General features: G+C 43.2%; 1 protein-coding gene and 1 pseudogene across 2 annotated transcripts in view; one reads left to right on the top strand and one right to left on the bottom strand.

Annotated features, from left to right (window-relative positions):
* Positions 1 to 20,849, top strand: part of SCD5 (stearoyl-CoA desaturase 5) — a 166,941-nt gene extending 146,092 nt beyond the window's left edge. Inside the window, exons 4-5 of one of the 2 annotated variants that reach the window (XM_043572356.1) lie at positions 2,614 to 2,846; positions 20,572 to 20,849. In XM_043572356.1, coding sequence (XP_043428291.1) covers positions 2,614 to 2,846; positions 20,572 to 20,834 — 496 coding nt within the window. In that variant the 3' untranslated portion in view covers positions 20,835 to 20,849. Of the gene's footprint in view, positions 1 to 2,613; positions 2,847 to 6,709; positions 7,360 to 20,571 lie in introns of those variants that run through there. The other variant, XM_043572357.1, reaches the window with a different exon arrangement.
* On the bottom strand, positions 13,099 to 14,035 carry LOC122478723 (annotated as a pseudogene).
* Positions 20,850 to 22,442: the final 1,593 nt, after the last annotated feature.

Below are 22,442 nucleotides of genomic sequence, written 5' to 3' on the forward strand. Positions count from 1 at the left end.
ATATACATAATACAGGTACTTATCAAATCTTCCTACCAGAATACCCCTGCTCACCAAGGGCAGGGATTTTGTCTGATTTGTTCACTTTATATCTCTAGTACCAGGACAGAACCTGGTACATAGTGGGAACTCAGTAAATTTGTTAATACCATGTTTTACAGAAGAGAAACCTGGGGCTCGGTGCAATTAAATAATTTACTCAAGATACCACAGTAGGAAATGGCAAAGTTGGGGAGTTTACCATTCTACGATGCTTTACAACATAAAAACACCTCCCCCTGTCCCTCCACATGCTGACTACCAGTTCCCAGGGCCTTTCCCAGTATCTGTGTGCTTTACCCAGATCCCCTCTTCAGCTGATGCTCCCACCTCACAGCTACTGTCCTCTCTGGGAATTGCCCTTGCCCACATGGAACTGCCCTACACCCTGCACCCTGAGGCCAAAGGCTGGATGATGCAGGTATACCTTTCAATTTGGGACAACTCTAAAGGGTCATCCTTTAGAGCTCCCTGTTGGGTCTGCTGAAACTCATTGTGGATGAGCTGCCTCAATCCAACCTGCCTTCCTCCCTTCCTTACAAGTATCTCTCAAGACCAGTCTCCAAAATCCTTCTGCATGTGACTCTAGGGAGCCTAATCTAAGACCACCAATCCCTTCATTGCCTGTTGCCATAGCCCACTCATCTGACCTCCTAAGTACCCTCTTTCCACTAAAATTCAGCCATCTTGTATCCCAGTGACTTGAAAATGGGTGCTGATGGGTTAACATGTTGCCCAAGAGAAGCAAATTTTATGGGAACTGACACATGCAGCTAGCAATCTGCAAAACACACTTACACACATGATTTCATTTGCAAAAGCAGAATAGCATGATAGTCTCTGAAGTGTTTCTGCCTGGATCTGAATCTTGGTCCTACCACTTCTTAGTCTTGTGACCTTGCCCAGCTACATAATCTTTCCATTGCTCTGTAGAATGGTGATAATAATGGTCGCTTCCTCCTAGAGTTTTCATTAGAATTAAATGAGTCAGTACATGGAAAGGTCTCAGAATAGCTGTGACACATAATATGCACATAGTATACATTAGTTATTAGATCCTCACAAGACCCCTAGAGGTATTATAATTACTACCTGTCTTGGACACCTCTTGTGCCCCACCTCCTACTCTCTGCCCATCTTTTCATTCCAGCTGTTGCTGCAGCCACTTGCTGGCTCAGGTGTAACCAACAGCACCTTGCTCAGCAGGACTGCTTATTTCTTATTTCCTGTCTGGTTGCTTTGCCACTTCCACCTGAGATGCTTCCAGAAGTGCACTCAGCCATTCTGACCTGAGCAAATGTGGAAAGGTGAGGGAGCTAATATCCCATGTGACATCCCTTGACCAGGAGGGAGTTGGAACCAATGGGAAGATATCCCTTCTTTCTTTCCTTGAGAGAATAACTCTGAGGTATAATCTGTCCCATCATGGTCCAAGTTCAGGTATCCAAAGCATGGGCACCCCTGGCTTGGCATTCCTTCCTTCCCTGTCTCACTCTTCCCAAAATAGACTATCCACATACAAGCCTTCATGCTCTGCTCTTTGTGGAATCATCTAACTCTGCATAAGAGGAGAGTGAAAGGAAAAAAAAGACTTGTTCAACATCCAGAATCAGATCTAGACTCAAGTTCAAGTCTTCTACCTCCTGAATGACATTCCCTCACACTGCCACCTCCCATTTCATACATATGCACCTTAACATTGGCCTTCTGGAAGCTCGATTAGCCAGTGTGAGGCCAGGGAGGAAAGAGCTATGAACTCATATCATAGTCCCTTTCCTGTGCCTGCATAGAGCTGGTTCCACATGGCTAGAGGGTGGGGAACAGTGGTTCCACCTGACTGAAACCTGGGATAGGGACTATGTCGAATTTGTCTTTGTATCATCAGTATTCATGGCATGGCAAATAGTAAGTGCTCAGTAAATGTTTCCTGTATACATAGGTCTGGAAATCAAACTATTGATGGTTTCTTCTTAAAGATTACTTTTTATGTGGTCATGCTTGTTCTTATACTATTGTTTATTTTTTATGCTGACCTGGAATGTAATCACCAATGAACAGAGAACATTTTTGAGAGGGGATTGGATTGTTTACCTTTTTGCCAGGCTATATTAGTACAAAATAATGTGCCTGGAAATTATTCAAGAAATACATATTCCTTGAAATCATTTAGGAAAGAAAACCTGAGTACCAAGTTGATTGACTGGTCAAAGAAGTAGCTAGGAGTTGTTGAACTGGTGACCTATAGGAGAAATGTAGCTCTGAGATACCCGGATTTCACCAGCACAGCATGGATTGTTTTATGTTGAAATTCTTCCGAAGTATGCTACAGGTCCTACCACTTTCCATAGCATTCTACCCATCCTAATTCCCAAATTTGGGTTACTTGTGTTGCCTTGTAGGTATATGGGTTTGTGCCCCTTGTACAGAGCAACACACAACAGGGTACTTCTTATCCAGAAAGAGTTGAAGGAATTGATGGGCACAGTTCCTGGCTTTTCCTGTATGTAGCTTGTTCATCTCATTTCTGCCACCATCAACAGGTGCCTGATGGTAGTGTAATGTCCTGCCTTCCAGGTACTATAAGATCACTGTGGTGCTCATGTGCTTTGTGATCCCCACGCTGGTACCCTGGTGTGCCTGGGAAGAGAGTCTGTGGAACTCCTATTTCTTGGCCTCCATCCTCCGCTATACCATCTCACTCAACATCAGCTGGCTGGTCAACAGTGCTGCCCACATGTATGGAAACCGGCCCTACGACAAGCACATCAGCCCTCGGCAGAACCCACTCGTCACCCTGGGTGCCATTGGTGAGTAGGGGTGTGAGAGCCAATGGGGAGCATGGCAGCTCAGATTTTCTTAACCTTCCAAAGGTTTTCTGGACTCTGTAAAGAGAGGCAGTGGAATGGAGTCAGGTGGGATGAACTTGGGCTTTGGTATTAGAATCCTGGTTCTTGGGCAAGTCACCTAATCATTCTGATTTAGAGTTTTCTCATCTGTGAAATGGGAAGAGTGATGCTTACTTCGTAGGGATGTTATGAAGATAGATACTATATGTAAACTGCTATATGCAATATAGATATGCTGTAAGATAGATACTATATGTAAACTGCTTAGTAAAATGTCTGTCATATAGTAAGTGATCAATAACTAGGAACTATTTATTTTTACCGTGAAATTTTCCCTAATGGAGGAGTAGCAGCTGGCTTTTCTCTCAAACTGCCCTGACCATTCAGCTGTCCAATCATTTGACCAACTGTAAGAAAAAAGGCCTTCAGAGAGACGGGAAGAAACAAGAGTGTGGCATCTCATGGTGCCACAGAATGGTTCAGAGCGAGGCCGCTGGATTCTGACAACTTTGGTTGAGTCTTGGTTCCTTCACTTACTCTCTGGAAGAGTTATCTGGCTCCTCTGCACCTTGTGTCTTCTCCTGTAAAGTGAAGATAATCATAGCATTCACCTGCTTCCTGGGGTCACCAAAGGGTTAGATGAGCTAATACATAGTCTTTGCAACAGTGCTTAGCATGAAATAAGTGCTTAGTTTGTGACTAGCCTTATGGTCTTAGGAAGTTACTTGTCCCTTCTGTACATTTACATCCTCGTTTTTAAAATGGGGAGAATCATAGCAGCTAGCTCAGAGATCTGAGGACTATAGGTGTTAATACCCATTAAAGCACTGAGCACTGTGGCTGAAACATAGTAAGTAATAAGTAGACATTAGCTGTATCTTTCTAGAAGTAACTCAAGCTTCTTGGTAAGCTGAGCTTTGAGCATTGAGATCGGCCCCAGGAAGGGAAGGCACTGTGGCTAAGTAGCAATGGTCTCTGCATCACCTAGCAGAGTTTCTCCCACCACATTGTTAGGCTCGGACCCCGTGTTGACAACAGCAATCTGAGGTGTAATAAGCACCCAAATTTAACTATGGGACCAACCAGCCAAGCAGAGAGAAAAGTGTCTTGGAAGGAGTTTCTGGTGCTTCTACTTCTTCCTGGACTGCAGTGAGGGGGGCCATATCCAGTGTTGACCCTGAGAGCAGACAGCAAGGGGACAAGATGGACTGTTACCATCTGATGTGGGGATGGTGGACCAGAAAACCCAAGGAATGTGACCATGGCACTGGCCTTGAAGAGCTGGGTACTGGTTTTAAGTCCACCCAGGTCAACACGGGGCTTCTACTCAGTTTTCTTCATTAAGGTCCTGGAAAGGCTCCCTTTACACTGAACTGTGTGATAGATGGCGGGTACACACAGGTTCTCAGAACAGTGTCTGCTTCTGAAAATAGCAGGGGAGACTCCTCTATACTACACTGTAGTGCAGGAAAAACACTAAAAATTATGAGGGTGAAAGGAGCAGGGTAAAGAAGACCTAAATTAAAAGGAACACTGCAGGGGCGCCTGGGTGGCTCAGTCGGTTGGACATCCGACTTGGGTTCAGGTCATGATCTCACGGTTTGTGAGTTCAAACCCCGCGTAGGGCACTGTGCTGACAGCTCAGAGCCTGGAGTCTGCTTCAGATTCTGTCTCCCTCTCTCTCTGCCCCTCCCCTGCTCATGCTCTGTCTCTCTCTTTCTCTCTCTCCCTCTCTCTTTCTCTCAAAAATGAATAAACATAAAAAATTAAAAAAAGAAAACTGCAAAGCACAGTTCCATCCATCTGATATATTCATTACAGAGCAAGATCCTTCGGCTGTGGTCAATAGAAGAACTACATGATGACCAGGGCTTATTTAAGAAGTGAAGGAGAAATCTGGCAGTTCCTCAAATGGTTAAAAATAATTATCATGTGATCCAACGACTCCACTCCCAGATTCATACACAAAGAGAAATAAAAATATAAAAATATATGTCCACACAAAAACTTGTATATGACTGTCCATAGCAATATTATTCGTAATAGCCAAAAAGCAGAAATAATCCAATAGTCTGTCAATTAATGGATGGATAAATACAATGTGTCACATCCATACAACGGAATACTATCTGGCAATAAAAGGAAATGAAGTACTGATAACTGCTACAACCTTGAAAGCATGATGCTAAGTGAAAGCAGCTAGTCACAAAAGGCTACATATTGTATGATTTTGTTTGTATGAAATGATCAGAATAAGCAGATCTACAGAGATTATATTAGGGTTGTCCAGAGAAACAGAATCAGTACATGTATGTATATGTATATATATGTTATACATACACTATTCAGTTTTTATATGTATTGTAATATATATTATATGTTCCTCATCATAAATCCCCATATATATAGGGAAACAGTACAATATCTATATAAGTATAAATAGGTATATATTTGTAGGACATAAATAGGTAGCCTCCTGTTTCGTGTGTATATATATGTATGTATACATATATACACATATGTATATATGTATGTATATGTGTGTGTGTGTGTGTGTGTATGCATAGGGAAAGAAGGAGGGGAGAGGGGAAGAGGGGAGGGGAGAGAGATTTATTATGAGGAGCTGGCTCACATGATTAGGGGAGCTGAGAAATCCCACAATCTGTCGTCTGCAAGCTGGAGACTCAGGAAAGCCGGTGATATGATTAAATTGGAGTCCAGAGGCCCAAGAACCAGGGGAGCAGATGATGTAAATCCCAGTCTGAGGGCAAGGGAAGAAGAGATAGATCCAGTTCAGTCAGTGAGTCAGAAAAAAACGGGCAAATTCCTCTTCCTCCACCATTTGTTCTGTTCAGGCCCTTAACGGATTGAGTGATGCCCACCCCCACTGGCGAGGGTAATCTGCTTTACTGAGTTCACTGATTCAAATGCTCATCTCATCCAGAAACACCCCCACAGACACACCACACAGAGATGTTTAATCCGGGCATGCCTCGGCCAGCCAGTCTGACACATAAAATTAACCATGACAGAGAAAGAAAGTAGGGCTGGAGGGATGGGGGGGATGGTTGGGGGATGACAGTTCAGGAGTGTGGAGCTTCCTTTTAGGTAATGAAAGTGTTATAAAATTCATCGTGGTGATGGATGCCCAACTCTGTGAAAATACTAAAAGCCATTAAATTGTACTTCAAATGGATGAATTATATGGTGAATTATATCTCAATAAAGCTGTTTAAAAAAGTCAAATGAAAGAATCCCTGAGATCCCTCCTGAAAACACCTTAATTTAAAAAAAAAAAAAAAAGAGTAAGAGAGGAAAAGCTATTCGCTGGTGGGCGGGTAGGGGGTGGTGGTGGAATAATATATGGGCAGATTTGGGACATGTAAAAGTCCGGCTCCTCAGTTTACTTACCTATCTGAACAGGGCTCCTCTGGGTCATCCAAGCTCTCGCAACGAGCCTTCCTTTAATCACTCCAGCCCACAGAGGCTATTTTCCTTTTATGAACATACATCAAAAGGAGGATCTGTTATCAGTCATTTAGCATTGAGCTTACTAAGTACAGCTCCGAAATCATGGTAGTTGTTCATACGGGGAAATTAATCTTGTGACTCTGCGCTGATAACCTTTTTTTTTTTTTAATCTGTTCAGATTTAGTCTAGCCAACTAAGTAAATTCTTCCTAAGGGCAGACACCAAGTCTTCTGCTGCCCAGAGAGCCTGACATAGTGCCTTGCACATGGTAGACTCTCAGCAGACAAGGGGGGAAAATAAATCTGTGCAGAGAGGTGGGGAGGGGTTATTTCAATACCCACTTTGTCTTCTAGGTGAAGGCTTCCACAATTACCACCATACCTTTCCCTTTGACTACTCTGCGAGTGAATTTGGCTTAAATTTCAACCCAACCACTTGGTTCATTGACCTCATGTGCTGGCTGGGACTGGCCACTGACCGCAAACGAGCAACCAAGCCAATGATCAAGGCCCGGAAAGCCAGGACTGGAGACGGCAGCACTTGAACCTGGAACTGGCATCCAACATGTTTGCCATTGATACCTTAGTTCATGGCTTTTGTTCCTATAGTTCTCTTGTTCATTGGATGTGGGAGGGGGTAGAGGCTGGGGAGGGAAAGGAATCTATGTGGTTTGGGAACTTTTCGTTTGTCTCAAAATAATGTCAAGATATAACTATCAATGAAAAAAAGTTTTTAGCATCAATGTAACTATGATTTTAACATTAGAGTGTGAACATGTGATTTAATCGTTGTAGCTACAATATGTCAAACACACATGGTCATGTGCTTGAACGTGATGTTAACCCTGACAGGATGAAGGAATTTAATATTCTTTCAGTGTGATTCAGGAGAGCATTTGCTTTCTTTTCTACCAGTTAACCCAGCACTGTTTTTAAACGCATTATCTGAAGGTAGAAGACAAAAGAGAGGGTCTAAGTAACTAAAGAATGTTTCTGTTTTGTAATTACTGTGCCTGTGTGTTTGTTGTTTTTTAAATAAGAGAATTGAGGGGCGCCTGGGTGGCTCAGTCGGTTAAGCGTCCGACTTCGGCTCAGGTCACGATCTCACGAGCCCCACGTGGGGCTCTGGGCTGATGGCTCACAGCCTGGAGCCTGCTTCGGATTCTGTGTCTCCCTCTCTCTCTGCCCCTCCCCCGTTCATGCTCTGTCTGTCTCTGTCTCAAAAATAAATAAAATAAACGTTAAAAAAAAATTTAAATAAGAGAATTGAAAACTTTCAAAAATGACAGGAAATGGCCCTCTTATTTTCTTGCCCTGTTTACAGCTTGTTAATGTTCCACTGTCTTTGCTTCCAAAGAGATCTGTTCACTGCCCGGCTAGTTTTGTGTCCCGATTATGGCCAGCCGACCCTATAAATCAGTGCCTGTTTAGGTGTTTGATTTTGTTCTCTTTGCTATTGTCATTTTAAAGGTGTATAACGCAGATGTGCCAGACATAAAATTAAGCTCAAATTAAGCTCTCATTTAAATGTTTAAACATCTAATTTATATTCTAATTGATCCCAGCCACTGATGCATGTACTTTAGCTACTACTGCTAAGTAAGCATATTAATTTTCCACACTAGGCCATCAGATCTTAATAACCGACAGTTATCTAGAACTCAGTGTGTACTAATGTTTCCCCTGCATGCAGCCTTCATTGATTTTGCAGCAAAATATAAAGTGATCATTATGTAGTTTCTGAAGTAAAAAAAATGTTGTGTGTTAAGTTGCCTTGTAAAGAGCATGTTGAATTAATGGGACCGCGTGCCCTTTGTTTTAGTTGTTAGAGCAAAAGAAAGATGTTGGAGCACTTCGAAGATAGATCTTTTCGGGAAAGGTGGGAATTTGGAATTTTAATTTAAAATGTTTGAAAAAGAAGTGATGCCAACCGGAAATTGTCACAATGAAGTTCTTCATCCAGCAGGTGTTTATTTGCCATTAATAATGTGTACACTATGAGTGATTTACAATAAATGATTATTAATTCATTGGTGTTCTTGACCAGGTACTTAAATGTTGTTCAGAGGATGTTCTCTCAGGGGTACCTGAAGCTCCATGATAACCACGTGATTCCCATTTGATTCGAGCACTGGAGTAACAACACCCCTAAGACCAGGCCTCCTGTATCCCATCAGCCTTATGCCGGAGGGAAAATTGACTATTTTTTTTTTTTTGGAATGCTTAACCCTCAGTGGTATTGTTCCCCACTTCTCACTCACCAACACTGTCATTTGTATTGCTTCCAGCTGACAAATGGGAACCTTTATTCCTACCTGTCACCCAAAAGAACATGAAGGACATCTTCCTTCCCTGACCCCACCAGGCCCCAGTAGTGATGACCAGGGGCACGGGTGATGGGCTCATCTCTCCCTCCAGTCCTGCCCCCCAGCTTTTCCCTCGTGCTGCCCATTGGCCTTGAAGCACCTGTGCCCCTGCCATCAGATACAGACTTCTGAGCCTGCCTGCAGTTGAGTGGGATTCCAGCCATTGGACCCTTTGAATATGACTGTGTGTTTTCTATCTGCTTCATATTGCAATCACACATTGCTGAGACCTTGTATGGAGTATTGATAGAGTGTGATTGTATCCCAAGACCTAAAATGACCTCAATTAGAAGTATTTCTGTGAATCTTTGACCCCTTAAATGTACTAAACTTACTGCTTGTCCATTAATAGAAAAGGCTACATTTGGAAACACTGTTTGAAATCTTCTCACAAAAGGAGGACATTCCCCAGGTGGTCAAAAGAAATCCAGAACCTCACTCCTCTGAACCTGAGTGCCACATATATATCTGCAATAGTGCCAATGAATGAGGATTGGGATGATTTTGTTGACGGAGTGGCTAGATGAAGGTTAGATCACTCTAGAGTCTTCCATATTAACATTCCCTGCAGATCTTAGTAGCATCTAAGGGGGTGGTGTTTCCCTAGACTATCCAAGGTGGCCTTAGAGAGGTTGGTCCTGCCCTTGATCTCCCGTGTCCTACAAGGCCTATTTCAGAAGCATCCACCCATGCATCCCGGTGAGGGGAGACAAGGGGAAGAGATCCATGTATGTCATGGCAGCTACATGGAGCTAGCCTGATATGGCAGAGTCAACTCAAGTGTGCTACTAGCCGGCTGTGTGGCCTTGAGAAAACCAGTCTTTCTGGATCCAGTTTTCTCCTCTACAAAGAGAGAGGATGAAACCAGACTCTGGCTAAGGTTCCACCAAGCCCTAATGGTCACCAACAGCCACAGAGATAGGAACGTGCCTGATTTGGGATTTGAAACACCTCTCAAGTTGTGCCCATCCTTTTTGGACTCTGGGAGGTCAAAAGTGAGGCAGAAATAATTGAGTCTGAGTGAGAGAACACAGACTGAGGCTGAAAAGAATGTTCTTGGTAAAACAAAACAAAACAAAACAAAAAAAACTTGCATGCGTTTCATTTATTTTCAAAATATAATGAAACAACAAAAGTGAACTTAATCCATGAAAAACAATTTAATGAAAGAAAGTACTGTAAAAAGCTTTGGCTTGGTGGTGTAGTAGAAATAGCACTGGACTGGAGTTCAAGATTTCAGTTTGAATTCTCCTCCCTTTTTTTAATTGAGGTATAATTGACATACAACACAATATTCATTTCAAGTGTACAACATAATGATTTGATATTTGTATATATTGCAAAAAAAAGGAGGGGGGCACCTGGCTGGCTAAGTCTGTGTATACTCCAAAAGGATCACCACAGTAATAAGTCTTGTTAACATCTTTCACCATTTGTAGTTAGAAATTTTTTTCTTATGAGAACTTTTAAGATCTACTTTCTTAGCAACTTTTCAAATATGATAAACAATATTCTTAGTTGTAGTCACCATACTGTACATACCCATATTTATTTTATAACTAGAAATATATATCATTTGACCACCTTCACCATTTTGTCAACCCCCATGCCCCACCAATCTGTTCTCTGTTATCTATGAGTTCATTGGGTTTTTTTTTCTTAGATTGTACATGTAAGAGAGATCATATGGTGTTTGTGTTTCTCTGTCTCACATTTCAATTAGCATAATGCTCTCAAGTTCCATCCATATTGTCACAAATGGCAAGATTTCAAATTGTAACTCATGATCTAACTTGGTGTGTTACCTAGAGTCACATGATCTACTGACTGAGCCAGCCAGGTGCCCTGAGCATGTGACTCTTGATCTCCAAGTCATGTATTCAAGCCTCACCTTCTGGGTAGAGCTTATTTTAAATAAATAAATAAATAAATAAATAAAGCACTTGAAAACAGCAGATGCAAAAAGGGCCCTCTGATCTCCCTTTTTCTCCCTAAAAGCAAGAGATGAAACTCTGATGTGAGAGCTGCCTTCTCTATATCAGGAGGAAAGAAACATTCTTCTCACCAGAGATAGGGAGAAGGCACCAAGAGAATCAGTGCAAACAAACCTTGTTCAAGTAACTCTTAGCTTCCTTTAGCATCCCCATATATTTTTGGCACTCTCTCACAATTAATACTCTTTGTCCAATGTGGCACATAAGCACTTGGGCCCAACCACTTTTTGGGTCTTCATTTTCCCATGAAGGCTCCCATGAGCATGTAATAATAAAATCTGTATGCTCTTCTCTCATTAATCTGTCTTAATGTCAATTTAATTCTCGGACCCAGCCTGACCCTAAGAGGCTAGAAGGAAAGTTCCACCTCCTCTACAATGGAGCCTCAGCTAGCCCTTCTGTAAAGGAACTGGACTGGATTAGATTGTCCCGCCCAGTTCGTCAGCTGGGAGTCGTTCCCCTCTGTGTGAAGAAACCCAGCACACCCACAGGGCCTTTGTCCAGTCCCCTGAGAGTCCATCTGAACCTTGGCTTCCTTCCTGTGCCTTCACACCCTCATCAGAGGACAAGCCTTACTTGGTTTTCTTCTTATCAGGAGCTGGGATAGAAGACCCAGAGAGGGAAGAGGCTGAAGCTAATGGATAAGAATGAGCTTTGCGGATTATCTGTGACGTTCATTTATCCATGTCACTCCAGTCCTCAATTATAGAAGACACTGGAAGCCAGCTGACTTCTCAGTGCCTGCTCATGTGAAATAAGGAAGCAAAGAAGTATCCTAACCTTTATAAGCCCCCCCTTTTTTTTAATTTCCCCATTTTTAGTTCAAGGTATTTGTCAAAATCCTTTCCTTCCCTTTCCTCGACGTCAAGGAACTGCTATAAATGACCTGGAAACTTTGCTCCTGCTCTCTCTCCTTGGGCTAGGGAGTTCATAACCATCCCGCCCCCACCCCCAGGAATGTTCCTGACTTGTAAATTTGCAAATCAGAGGCAAGAGGAAGGAAAGCGCTGGCCTGCGGCTGCTGGGGGAGGGGGGGGGGGAGGGGGAATGCAGGCAAGGCTGCAAGCCTGTGTTCCAACAGCTACTGTGGCTCAGTGACAGTCTTTTCACTTGCTTTTGCTCTCCCGTGACGCCTCTGCCTGGGCAGCTGGGAGACCAGTCAGCACAGACAGGCTGCCTCACTTCCCATGGGTTAAAAAGACCAGCAGACAGCTGTCCCAGTTAGCTAGGGCCAGGAGGCCTATGCCCTGAGAAAGTCTCCGTCCTTACAGCTCCAGGCCTACAGTTACTATGCGAAAAAGTTGACTTGGCCTTTGACTACCGGTTGAAATTCCTGCAACTCAGGATTTACTAAATCTATGTCCCTGTCCTTCCCTTTTTTGATCCTCTGCAAGGCTACTTTTCATGTCATTGAGAGGAATCTCCAAAGTTGCTTTTCTGATAGAAGCACTGACTGCTGGGTGGAGTCACCAAATCCTGTGCTGTCGATGGACAAAGTAGCTGGGTCCCACTGGAGCAGGGCATGGTTGTATTTTTATTATCAGATTTCTTAAAAGCTGGTTCTCACAGTGTATGGATCATAAAACAGAAGAGGTGTTTGTAGAGGGCACTCCTTTTTCCAGGCTGTATGACAAGGTCATGTGTGAGGGTGGTGGAGAGAGGGAAGGGGCGACCCTCTCTGGTACATGTTGTGATCATTGTGATCACTGAGTGAGGATGAACTGTCAAACTGGGATATCCAGTGTCTCAAAGGAAGAGTGAATCATCAGTGTAGGTGATGACTTTCCAGTGCCAGCAAGCAGGCTTCTCACACTTGAGGTGGAGGGATCCAGAAGACCCACTCACTTCTCTCCCAGTCCCAAAATTGCTGCCTGTGAATGCAACAACTCATTTCTCTGAATTCAAAAGCCCAGCGTCACAAAGTTCTTCCAGATATGCCAACCAATGAGCATGTGTGTGTGCACTGTTCTCTACAGGCCCTGCTGGACCAAGCAATTTGTAACACAAGGCAAATCATCTTGTTAGCGAGAATGTACACACAGACGCTCCATAGCCAACCAAGGTGAAAAATGATCTCAAAGTGGATCTTTTGCCCTTTATGGATTCAGGTCACTATTTTTAAAAGTGAAGACCTTGGTTTTGCCTTTACGTGGGAAGTTTTAAGCAATGATATATTGGACTCTTTCCAACCACCTTTTAAAGTCTATTTGAAGCCAGGGGCTTGGGTCAGTTTCAAGACACTGAAAGGGACAGGCCTTTTTTTTTTTTTTTTTTAATTAGAAACATTATTTATTTCTGCTTCTTTCATACATCTTATTGTGCATGAAACAGTCTGGCATACATATCTGAAATAATGTACTGTTTAAAGGCAAAGCACCATAAGTAAAGCTGATCATCTCTCCAGAGTTCTCTCAGCCCATGGGATCTTGCTTCGTGATTTTATATTAATTTTTGAAAGTCAGAAATGTCATTTCCAAAACACATTAAGGGAGCTGTAAAAAGTAATCACTTTATTCAATATTATAGTTGTGGAAATGGAGTATATTTTCTCTAAGAAATGAAAAACTAAGAAGAAAATGCCACTTAACACCAGTGGTAGGTCAGTAAAGGCCAGAGGGAGAAAATACTGTGATAAGTTTGTCTCTTTGAGACCAAGAAGACATTCTAGTTCAAGCTTTACCATGCTTCCTATGTTTCCACTAGATGCTTCTTTTTTGCCGCTTTTCATTCTTTTCCATAGTTCACATCACAGGATTGGTACAGCCTTTAAAACTTCATTAACAGGAGCAAATCCAATATCCACTGATCTCTTCTCAAAAGGCATTTGAATCCATCAGATAGCCTGGCAGTTTCATTCTCGTGAATACTCTAGCCATGAAAACACTCAACAGGACACAGACAAATCCAATGAATAGAAGGAGAAATCTTACTGAGGTTTGGAATGTCTGGTGCATTTGATCGGTCCAGGATTATGAATCCTAAACCTCCTGCTGTAAATAGGAAGTTAGATGTGAGTCCTTCCATAATATATTGTCCATTTACTCTGTGGGCCAAGAAAGCTACTGGCCTCTGATGTCCATGTTCATCGGTCATAGAGCCAATACTTTGAAGTTTAACAATAACGTCATAAAGCATTCCTCCCGTGATGAGGACATAAGACACCACCACCTTCAACTTCAGCTGGGGGCATTCAAGCGCTAAGATCGGGACCCAGTACAAAGTCTCCATCTTGGTGGCGGCAGGGGCGGCTCTCTGGACAGGACATTTTGATGTGTTTATTTATATATATATTTTTTACATTATTTGGCTCTGTGGCCTACATTTACGCAACCCAGGGATGGTTAGATTGTTACTTTGTTGGGAGATAAACAGCCTAAGGAGAAACATGCAAAACTTCCACTTTTGCATCTATGTCACCGCTGAAACAAATGATTACTTAGGTCCCTTCTTTGATCAAAAACTACAGGAATTAATAGCAAGCAAGCTTAGAAAATGTCAGATTCTGCTCTACCCAAGCAAAACATGTGGTTGGAAGCCATCCCAATATTGTATCCTTATAAAAGAAAAAAAAAGGAAGAGACTGCAGGCCACAGTAGTCTTAGAAAATTGCCTCTGTCGAAGCAAAGTAAACATTTGTAGATGGAAAAGCAGAATCCTGAGGCTGTTGATTTTTCTGGAATGCCATTGCAATGGCTAAATATTTCTCAACAATTGCGGGAGGTGGGGGTTGTTTTGTATTGTATTGTTTTGTTTTTAAGTTTCCATTTGAGGGATGGCCTTAAATTGAGCATTGCTGTGTCCAAAAGTTCCAGCATTATAAATCTTGGAAAGAAGAACAAACGTCAAAATAAGGTCACCAACCATCACATGCCATAATGATTTGGCTGCCAAAGATTCACACTCCGTGTTAGAACTAGGCTGAGTGTGCACAGAGAGATAATTTAAACCTTCCCAACAAGTTTGTCTTGTTCATCTGATTGATAGAATCTGATTGTAACATTCAGTCTGTTGTTTTTCCATTTGCTTTAAATTCAGCACTGCCACAGAAGACAGAAAGAGAAAATGGGACAGCCTGAAGAGGTGTAAAAATATAATTACTTTTTTGAAAGTACACATATTTATCTATTTTTCTGCTACCCCCTTTTAACTTGGCTTTCCCACTCTAAATAGATGAGTGCTCCTGGGCTGGTGTATATATAGCACTTACAGGCTACTTTTAATTGAGAAGAACATCCTTTATTACAGTTTCTAGGCCACTTATCATAATGCATTTTACTAATTTCTTTTGCATAAAAAACAAAATCAAATGAAAGCACATCAGACTTGAAAGATCACTGGCATTACCATAGAACCTCAGCAAACCAGCCCACAAATAACACCTCAAGTCACTGCAATTTCACTCAACCCACCACCTTTAGAAAAAAATAATGACCAAAATAAGAAAAAGAAAAAAATCTTCATCAGGAAAGTATTTTCCCAAACTACACCTAGTTTTGACTATAATTGGCTCGATCTTATAAATCTATTACAATGGCATCAAAAAATGATGCACAAAGAATTCGCAACTCACATTTAACAGCCATGCAAACCGTGCTGGTCTTGATTGGCAAGTGTTTTCCCAATCCACAGAATAGGGTCAGAGAGAGGAGAGGTGCTTGATAGGTGTTAACGAATGATTGGAAGAACAGATGGATAGATAGATGGATAGATGGATGGATGCATGGATGCATGGATACATGGATGGATGGAAGGATGGTGAATGGATGGATGCATGGATGGATGGATACAATGTAGTGCAATGCAGAAAGAACCCTATTTAGCGTTGCTGGGTCTTAGCTTTGTAACTTGTTCCTTTGTCTGCCCTGTTAAATGTGAGACCCCAGGAAGGCAAGCCCCTGTCTGTCTTGGACACAATTGTACCGTAAGCTCCCATTAGAGAGCTTACCATGTAAGCAGGACCTCTAAAATTTTGGTTGAGCCGTCATTGTATATGAACACAGGTAGGCCCTACTTTCACCAACGGTTGAACCAGAAATCCAAACTTACAAAAGTCAAAAAAAAAAAAAAGACAATTCTTAATTTTACAAAAGTATTTGGTACAGATTTCCTTTCATAAGCAGGCTTTGAAAACATGGCTCAACTTTTAAAAGTCTTCACCAACTTAAAAAAATTTTTTTTCATGTTTATTGATTTTTGGGAGCGACAGAGGCAGAGCATCAGCAGGGGAGGGGCAGAGAGAGAGGGAGACACAGAATCTGAAGCAGGCTCCAGGCTCTGAGCTGTCAGCACAGAGACTGACGCGGGGCTCGAACTCACGAACTGCGAGATCATGACCTGAGCTGAAGTCGGACGCTTAACCGACTGAGCCACCCAGGTGCCCCCTTCACCAACTTTTAAGAAATACATGTGGTGGGAGACACAAGGTGCACCTAAATTTGTGAAGACTGTCCAATCACAGAGCCACTCTGAGATGGTTAGAGTTAGAAAGTTGCGCGTCCGCTCTGAGGAGTCGCCCATGAAGCCACAAGAACAAGATCATGTAAGAAGGGAAACAGGCCAAGACGGTGTTAGGGGCTGACCCCTGACTGCATATGGAGAGAGAATCTTTAAAGAGGTTTTGAAGGTAAGCCTTGTCTCAACTGGGTCTTTCTCTTCATTTTGCACTGTAAGTGATTCCACAGAGAGGGGCTGCCTTCAAACTAGCATCACATCACCAAAGAATGTTTTGCCTTTCTTCTTAATAATCAACAGGAATTTACTTAGTTTCCACCATAGGGAAGGCATAGGATGGAGCACTGTGGGGAGATAGATGGATCTTGTTTCTGGTTCTTAAGAAGGAGACAAGTTCACCTGGAAGGTAAGGAATCAAACCTTCCCCATCTCCCATCCCATTATCCAAGTACAATCACATCACTTGGGCATTTTTTCACAATAATTTTTTTTAATTTTTTAATTTTATTTGAGAGAGAAAGAGCATGCACAAGAAGTGGGGGAAAGGGGCAGAGGGAGAGAGAGAGAATCTTAAGCAGGCTCCACACTCAGCAAGGAGCCCATCGTGGGGCTTGATCCCTGGGATTATAATCTGAGCCTAAATCAAGAGTCAGACATTCAGCCAACTGAGTCACCCAGGCGCCCTTCACACAGCTTTTCTAAATGTTGTAGATAAATAAGTGACTTAGTAAGTTCTAAGCCTGCACTTAAGAATTCGGACATATTACATGGGGGGTGGGAGAGGGAGGTGGTCAGTGTTACAGACAAAAGGAGTTACATTCTTTCACTGAATATAGGCCAAGCATCATCAAGCAATTAAATACATTATTTCCCTTTAATAGAAGCCCAAATCAAATGTCTCACTCAGTCAAACTAAGTTAGGAGAGAAACCATCTGTCAGCTTCAGGTTCAGCTCCAGAAGACCTGTTTTGAATACCATTGGCTGAGGCTTGAATCATTAACAAATTATCTTAACTGCTTGTTGCCAAAAGTAATTTGCCCAGCATTGTCCACTCCTCGGAAGCAGAAGTAATGTTTCCTGTGGCTGTGAACGTCTGTGAAATAACATCACGAGATAAATGCCTACAGGCTGCTGGAGAAAGTGAGCTGATAACAGAGGAGGCTTCTGTAGGAAGTGATAAGAAAGACCTTAGGGGCCAAGTGTACAGATGGCCACAGGTCACTCTGCAAAGCACCAAGACCTCCGAAAGATGGGCAGAACTGGGGAATATGGACTGCGGACACAAGTTTATAAGTAATCTGGGAGTGTCACTGGATTCAGATTCTGGTCCTTTCATCAGCTGTGATGTGAGAGCTAAAAAAGTAGAACAGAGTGTGTGTGCATGTGTGTGATATGTGTGCATGAGGACTCGATCTCTCTCTCTCCTCTCTTCTCTCCCTTCTCCTCCCCCTCCTCTCCTTTCCCTCTTAATCTCTCCTCCTCCTCTTCATTCTTCTCCTCCTCTTCCTCCTACTTCCGCTGCTCCTCCCCCTCCTCCTTCTCTTCCTCCTCATTTTCCTCCCCTTTCTTCTTCTTTTTCCCTTCTTCCTCTTCTTCCTCTTCTTGTCCTCCTCCTTCTTCTCCCTCTCCTTCTCCATCTCCCTGTCCTCTCTCTCTCCTCCCCTCCCTCCCTCCCTTCCTCAACTTCCAGTAAATTACTTGCTCATTCCTAAGGCCCTTGCTTTTGCAAGAGGAGCTGCTGAGGGGGTGGGGAGTAATCCGGAAGCTCCAGTGACTCTGGGAGGCAGACAGCTGGGAGAAGCACAGCCAGGCAACCTCTTTCCCTGCCTCATGCCTTCTCCAAGGCTGGATTCTCTCTCCCTTAGAGACTTCGTTTCTCCTCTTTGTCTGCCCTTGGATGCTCAGGGGCATTTTATTTGCCCCTCAACCCTGCTCTCTGCTCAGAGAGGCTGTCAGGCATGCATCCTATCAGTGAGCTGGCATGGAGAATGAGAAGCACCAGCAGGATGGAGGGAGGAGGGCAGGTCTGGGTATTTATTTCCAGATTCTCTCCCTGCAGACTGGATGCCCCTGAACCGACAGTCATGATCCTGTCTGTGTCCTTGGAGCTAAAAGAGTAATGGTGCCCCTCTCTGATCAACTCTACTCTATTGCTTGTGGTTGTTCAACACTCAACCTGGGCTTTTGGGAGTAGCCCATAAGACAGCCGGAGAAGTGCACCTGTCAGATCTTCTCTCAAGAAAAAACTTGCTGTACCTGAACAAAGTCACGGTGAACTGATGGCCCTCACACCTCAGAACCTGTTGCTTGGTTGTTTGCTTGCCATGCTCTTCCTGAACAGCCCTAGCCCATGACTGTGCATGGTTGCCACTATTTCTGCCCAAAAAGAGAGACTCCATTAACTGGCAGGCTCCCAGCCCCCATTGGGCCTGCTACAACTCTGTCAGATCTGAATCGTGCTCTGAGTCTCCCCTGCTCAATTGTACTTTTTCCCTCTTTTCTTTTATAGGTATCAAATCCAGGGGCGCCTGGGTGGCTCAGGTGGTTGAGTGTCCCATTTCGGCTCAGGTCATGATCTCAGCATTTATGGCTCCGAGCCCCGCGTGGGGCTCTATGTTAACGGCTAAGAGCCTGGAGCCTCTTCGGATTCTGTGTCTCCCTCTCTCTCTGTCTTTCCCCCACTCACACTCTGTGTGTGTGTCTCTCTCTCTCAAAATAAATACACACAATAATTTTTAAAAATGTTTATAGGTATCCAATCTGCATCAGAGAATGAAGTCTTTCCCTGTTCATTCCTGCTTCCCCCCTTGTTATCCTCCACAGGCATAATCCCCTCAAATCAACTACACCCCTAACTCTTGCCCCAGCATCTGCTTTCCAGGAAATCCAACTAACACAGGCCTATTTAATTTTTTTTATGTTTATTTGTTATTTTTGAAAGATAGGACTATAGGGAACAAGCAGTGGTTGTAATAAGTGCAGGTCCCTGGCTTTTCTCAACAGAACCTTAGAAAAATGCATTTAATCTTAATCAATTGGAAGAAAACATCCAAAGTCACTGAAGCAGTGAGACGAAAATAGCATCAGAAAGACTTTAAGTCGGGGCGCCTGCGTGGCTCATTCGGTGAAACATCTGACTTCAGCTCAAGTCATGATATCGCTGCAGTCTGTGGGTTCGAGCCCTGCATCAGACTCTGTGCTGACAGCTCAGAGCCTGGAGCCTGCTTCCGATTCTGCGTCTCCCTCTCTCTCTGCCCCTCCCCCACTCACTCTCTGTCTCTTTCCATCTTTCAAAAATGCATAAATGTTTAAAAAAATTTAAGAAAGGCCCTAAGTCTTTTCATAAACCTTGGAACTTAAACTTGTTACTAACTGGGAACTGGGCTATTTGGCTGTTTCGGGCCCATCTGTGCTGTACAGATTAAGAAGTGGGGGTTTTCTGCAGACAGGATGATTCTGAATTGCCTAGGTTGGGACAGGGGATGTCTAACACACTTGTGGGAGACATCTTGGTTAGTAATTCCTATACTTGCAGCTCTGTACACATTTTCTAATTCTCTTAGGATGAGTGCCACAAAATCTCAAAAACAAAATTAACTTCCTTATAAAAAGCAAATGTCATGGAGAACCTGAACATCGAGGCTACATTTTTGACGACTGTTCTAATTTCAAGAATTTCGGCCTCTTGACAAAAATACACTTATGATCACACTGTATCTTTCCTTTGGGATTCAGAAAATGTGGTCCTATTGTTCACGCAGCATTTTTAGGAGAGGGAAAGAAACAGTGGGAGGGGAAGTATGGCTGTAATATTCTTCCAAATATTCTTCAAGAAACTTCCAAAATGCTAAGATTCATTCCTATCATCTCAGTGACTGGATCGTTTTGTGTAATAAATGAAGCTCAGTGGTTCTCTACTAGTGGCCTTCGCCTCCCAATCCTTAGGTGTGTGGTTATCTCTTCATTTTCTTTTGGGTCCTCCAAGAGCAAGACACCAAAATGGAATTAGGTATATGGGAGGTTGATGGAGAGAAATGCCTGTGAAGATAAAGCGGGGGAGGGAGCAGGAATAATGGGGGAGAAGCTTCCAACCAGGACACAGGTCTGACATCTGTGAAAGGAGAGCAGGAAGGGTTGAGACAAAAGAGCTTCCGACTGCAACATCATTCTGAGAGAATCAAGGTCAGGTCATGGGAAAGTCCCTGAGCCCAAATTGCCCCTCAGAGGGATCTTGTGTCTGGCAGAAATGGCCCAGAGCAAACGTTCCCTCTGCATCCAACTTCCACCCTCTCAATACATTTGTCCACATCTCCTATAATCGACGGACCCCCTAAAATGCCAGCATTAGCTCTCTACAGACCTTTCTTCCTGCGTCCTTGACTGCTTGCTTTCTCTTTCCTCCAGATCCTGGCCTCACAATTAGCCCATTTGCTCCTATTTCTTCAACCCCACAGGTAAGAAGTAACAGCAGGAGCACAAAACAGTGCAGTGGGGGTTGGTGCGGCTGGCGTGTCAACAAAATGTGTGAACCAGGGATGTTTTGTGACGTGGGCAAGACCACTTACAGAGGACTCGTGGGCTATGCTGAAAGCTTGGCCTTTATCACAGCAGCTAGGTGTGGGCCTCCGAAAGGAATGAATCAGGAGACGACATCCAATGTCATTTAAGGAATTAATCAGGACCTGACAGATTCACATCTCAGTTGTGTGACACTGGGGACAGCATGTAGAGGGAGTTTCAGGGAGGAGGGACTGGAGCTGAGGCCCGGACAAGGCCTGTTAGCAGATCACGGCAGCCGGCCCGGGAGAGTTGAGAGTGAGGATTGTGAAGCAGAGACCCAGCACCAAGACCGAAGAGTGAAGATGGCAGTGGGATGTGAGTGTCTTAGAGCCCCGCACCCCAGGCTCGGCGGCTGGCTAGCCCTGCCTCGCTTCCCCTCAGGCAGCTCGTGCCCCACATCTCTCACGGATGACCGTGTGTCCCTCCCTCCAGAATCTGTTCTCTACTGCTTGGGACTCGAAGTCCACACCACCTCTCCCCGTGCCTGCAGGGTATCGGTCAGATCTCCACAATTCTACCTGATAAACATCTCTACAGCATCCTGAGCATCCTGTCCTCCATCAGGCTTGCCTGGACCACTAGCACCCTCTCGTTGGTCTGCCCACCTCCACTCCTGCATCTCCGATTCATCCTTCATGCTGCTCTCAGTCACTTATGTTGTTCCTAGGATCAAAATCTTTCAGTGGTTTTCATCTGCTGCAAGGACACAAACCCTTTATTACTGCATATGAGACCCCACCCCCACCCCTCTTTGCCTGCAGTGTTATCATCTAGCAATACAAACGTGTAATTCCTCAAACACCCTGTTCCTTTCATATACTAGGTGGTCCATCAACAGCATGCCTAGCTTCCTTGCAAATCTAACACTCTCCCATTCATTCTTTAAAACCTGCCGCACCAGATTCTCTCTGAACTCTTTCTTGTACGGCTGCTTATTTTAATTTGTATTATAATTACTTCTTCCCAACTATCATGTAAATATCATGAGAGCAGGGATCACGAATATCTTGTTTTTGAACATTCAATCTAAGACTTAGCATAATTCTTGGTACATAATAAATGCTCAATAAATATTTATTGAATGAATAAATACAAATTTTTGTCTCCTCCAATAAACCATAAAGATTTTTTTTGTAAGTTCTATGCCCAGTGTGGGACTTGAACTCACAATCCCAAAATCAAAAGTCACTGACCCCCTCTACTGATTGATCCAGCCAGGTACCCCATAGACTACAAGCCTTTTGAGGGCAGGGACTGAATCATATTCATCTGCATGCTCCCTAATAATTTTGTTAGTACAAAGTTGCTGAGCTAGGAAAGCTGATTTACTAATTTCTTACTATATAGGAAACAAAAATATTTTTCCAAGTTCCTTGTTCCATTTAAAAGATGACTTTAGGGAATAACTAAGTTCAGAATAGAGTCAAATGATGGAGTATAACCGATTTTCCCTAAACAAAACAAATGAGAAATTATCTGTTTTAAAACCCTTACATTAGAAGACAATGGCTTAAGGGAAGAAAATTCTAAAAACTGTCCTGAAAGTAACATTTAAAATTTTATACAGAGAGGGTGAGGATTCTCTTATTCCTTGAGTCTTACATTGACATCAGTAGAGAAATGGAGACTATGGATAATATTTAGACCATAATTTTCCTCTTTGCAGAGTTGAAAATCTGGCTAGTGTTCCTGACTCAGACTTTCATTCAGATATC

Source organism: Prionailurus bengalensis, chromosome B1, assembly GCF_016509475.1.
Source record: "Prionailurus bengalensis isolate Pbe53 chromosome B1, Fcat_Pben_1.1_paternal_pri, whole genome shotgun sequence".
In the NCBI taxonomy this organism is placed as follows: Eukaryota; Metazoa; Chordata; class Mammalia; order Carnivora; family Felidae; genus Prionailurus; species Prionailurus bengalensis.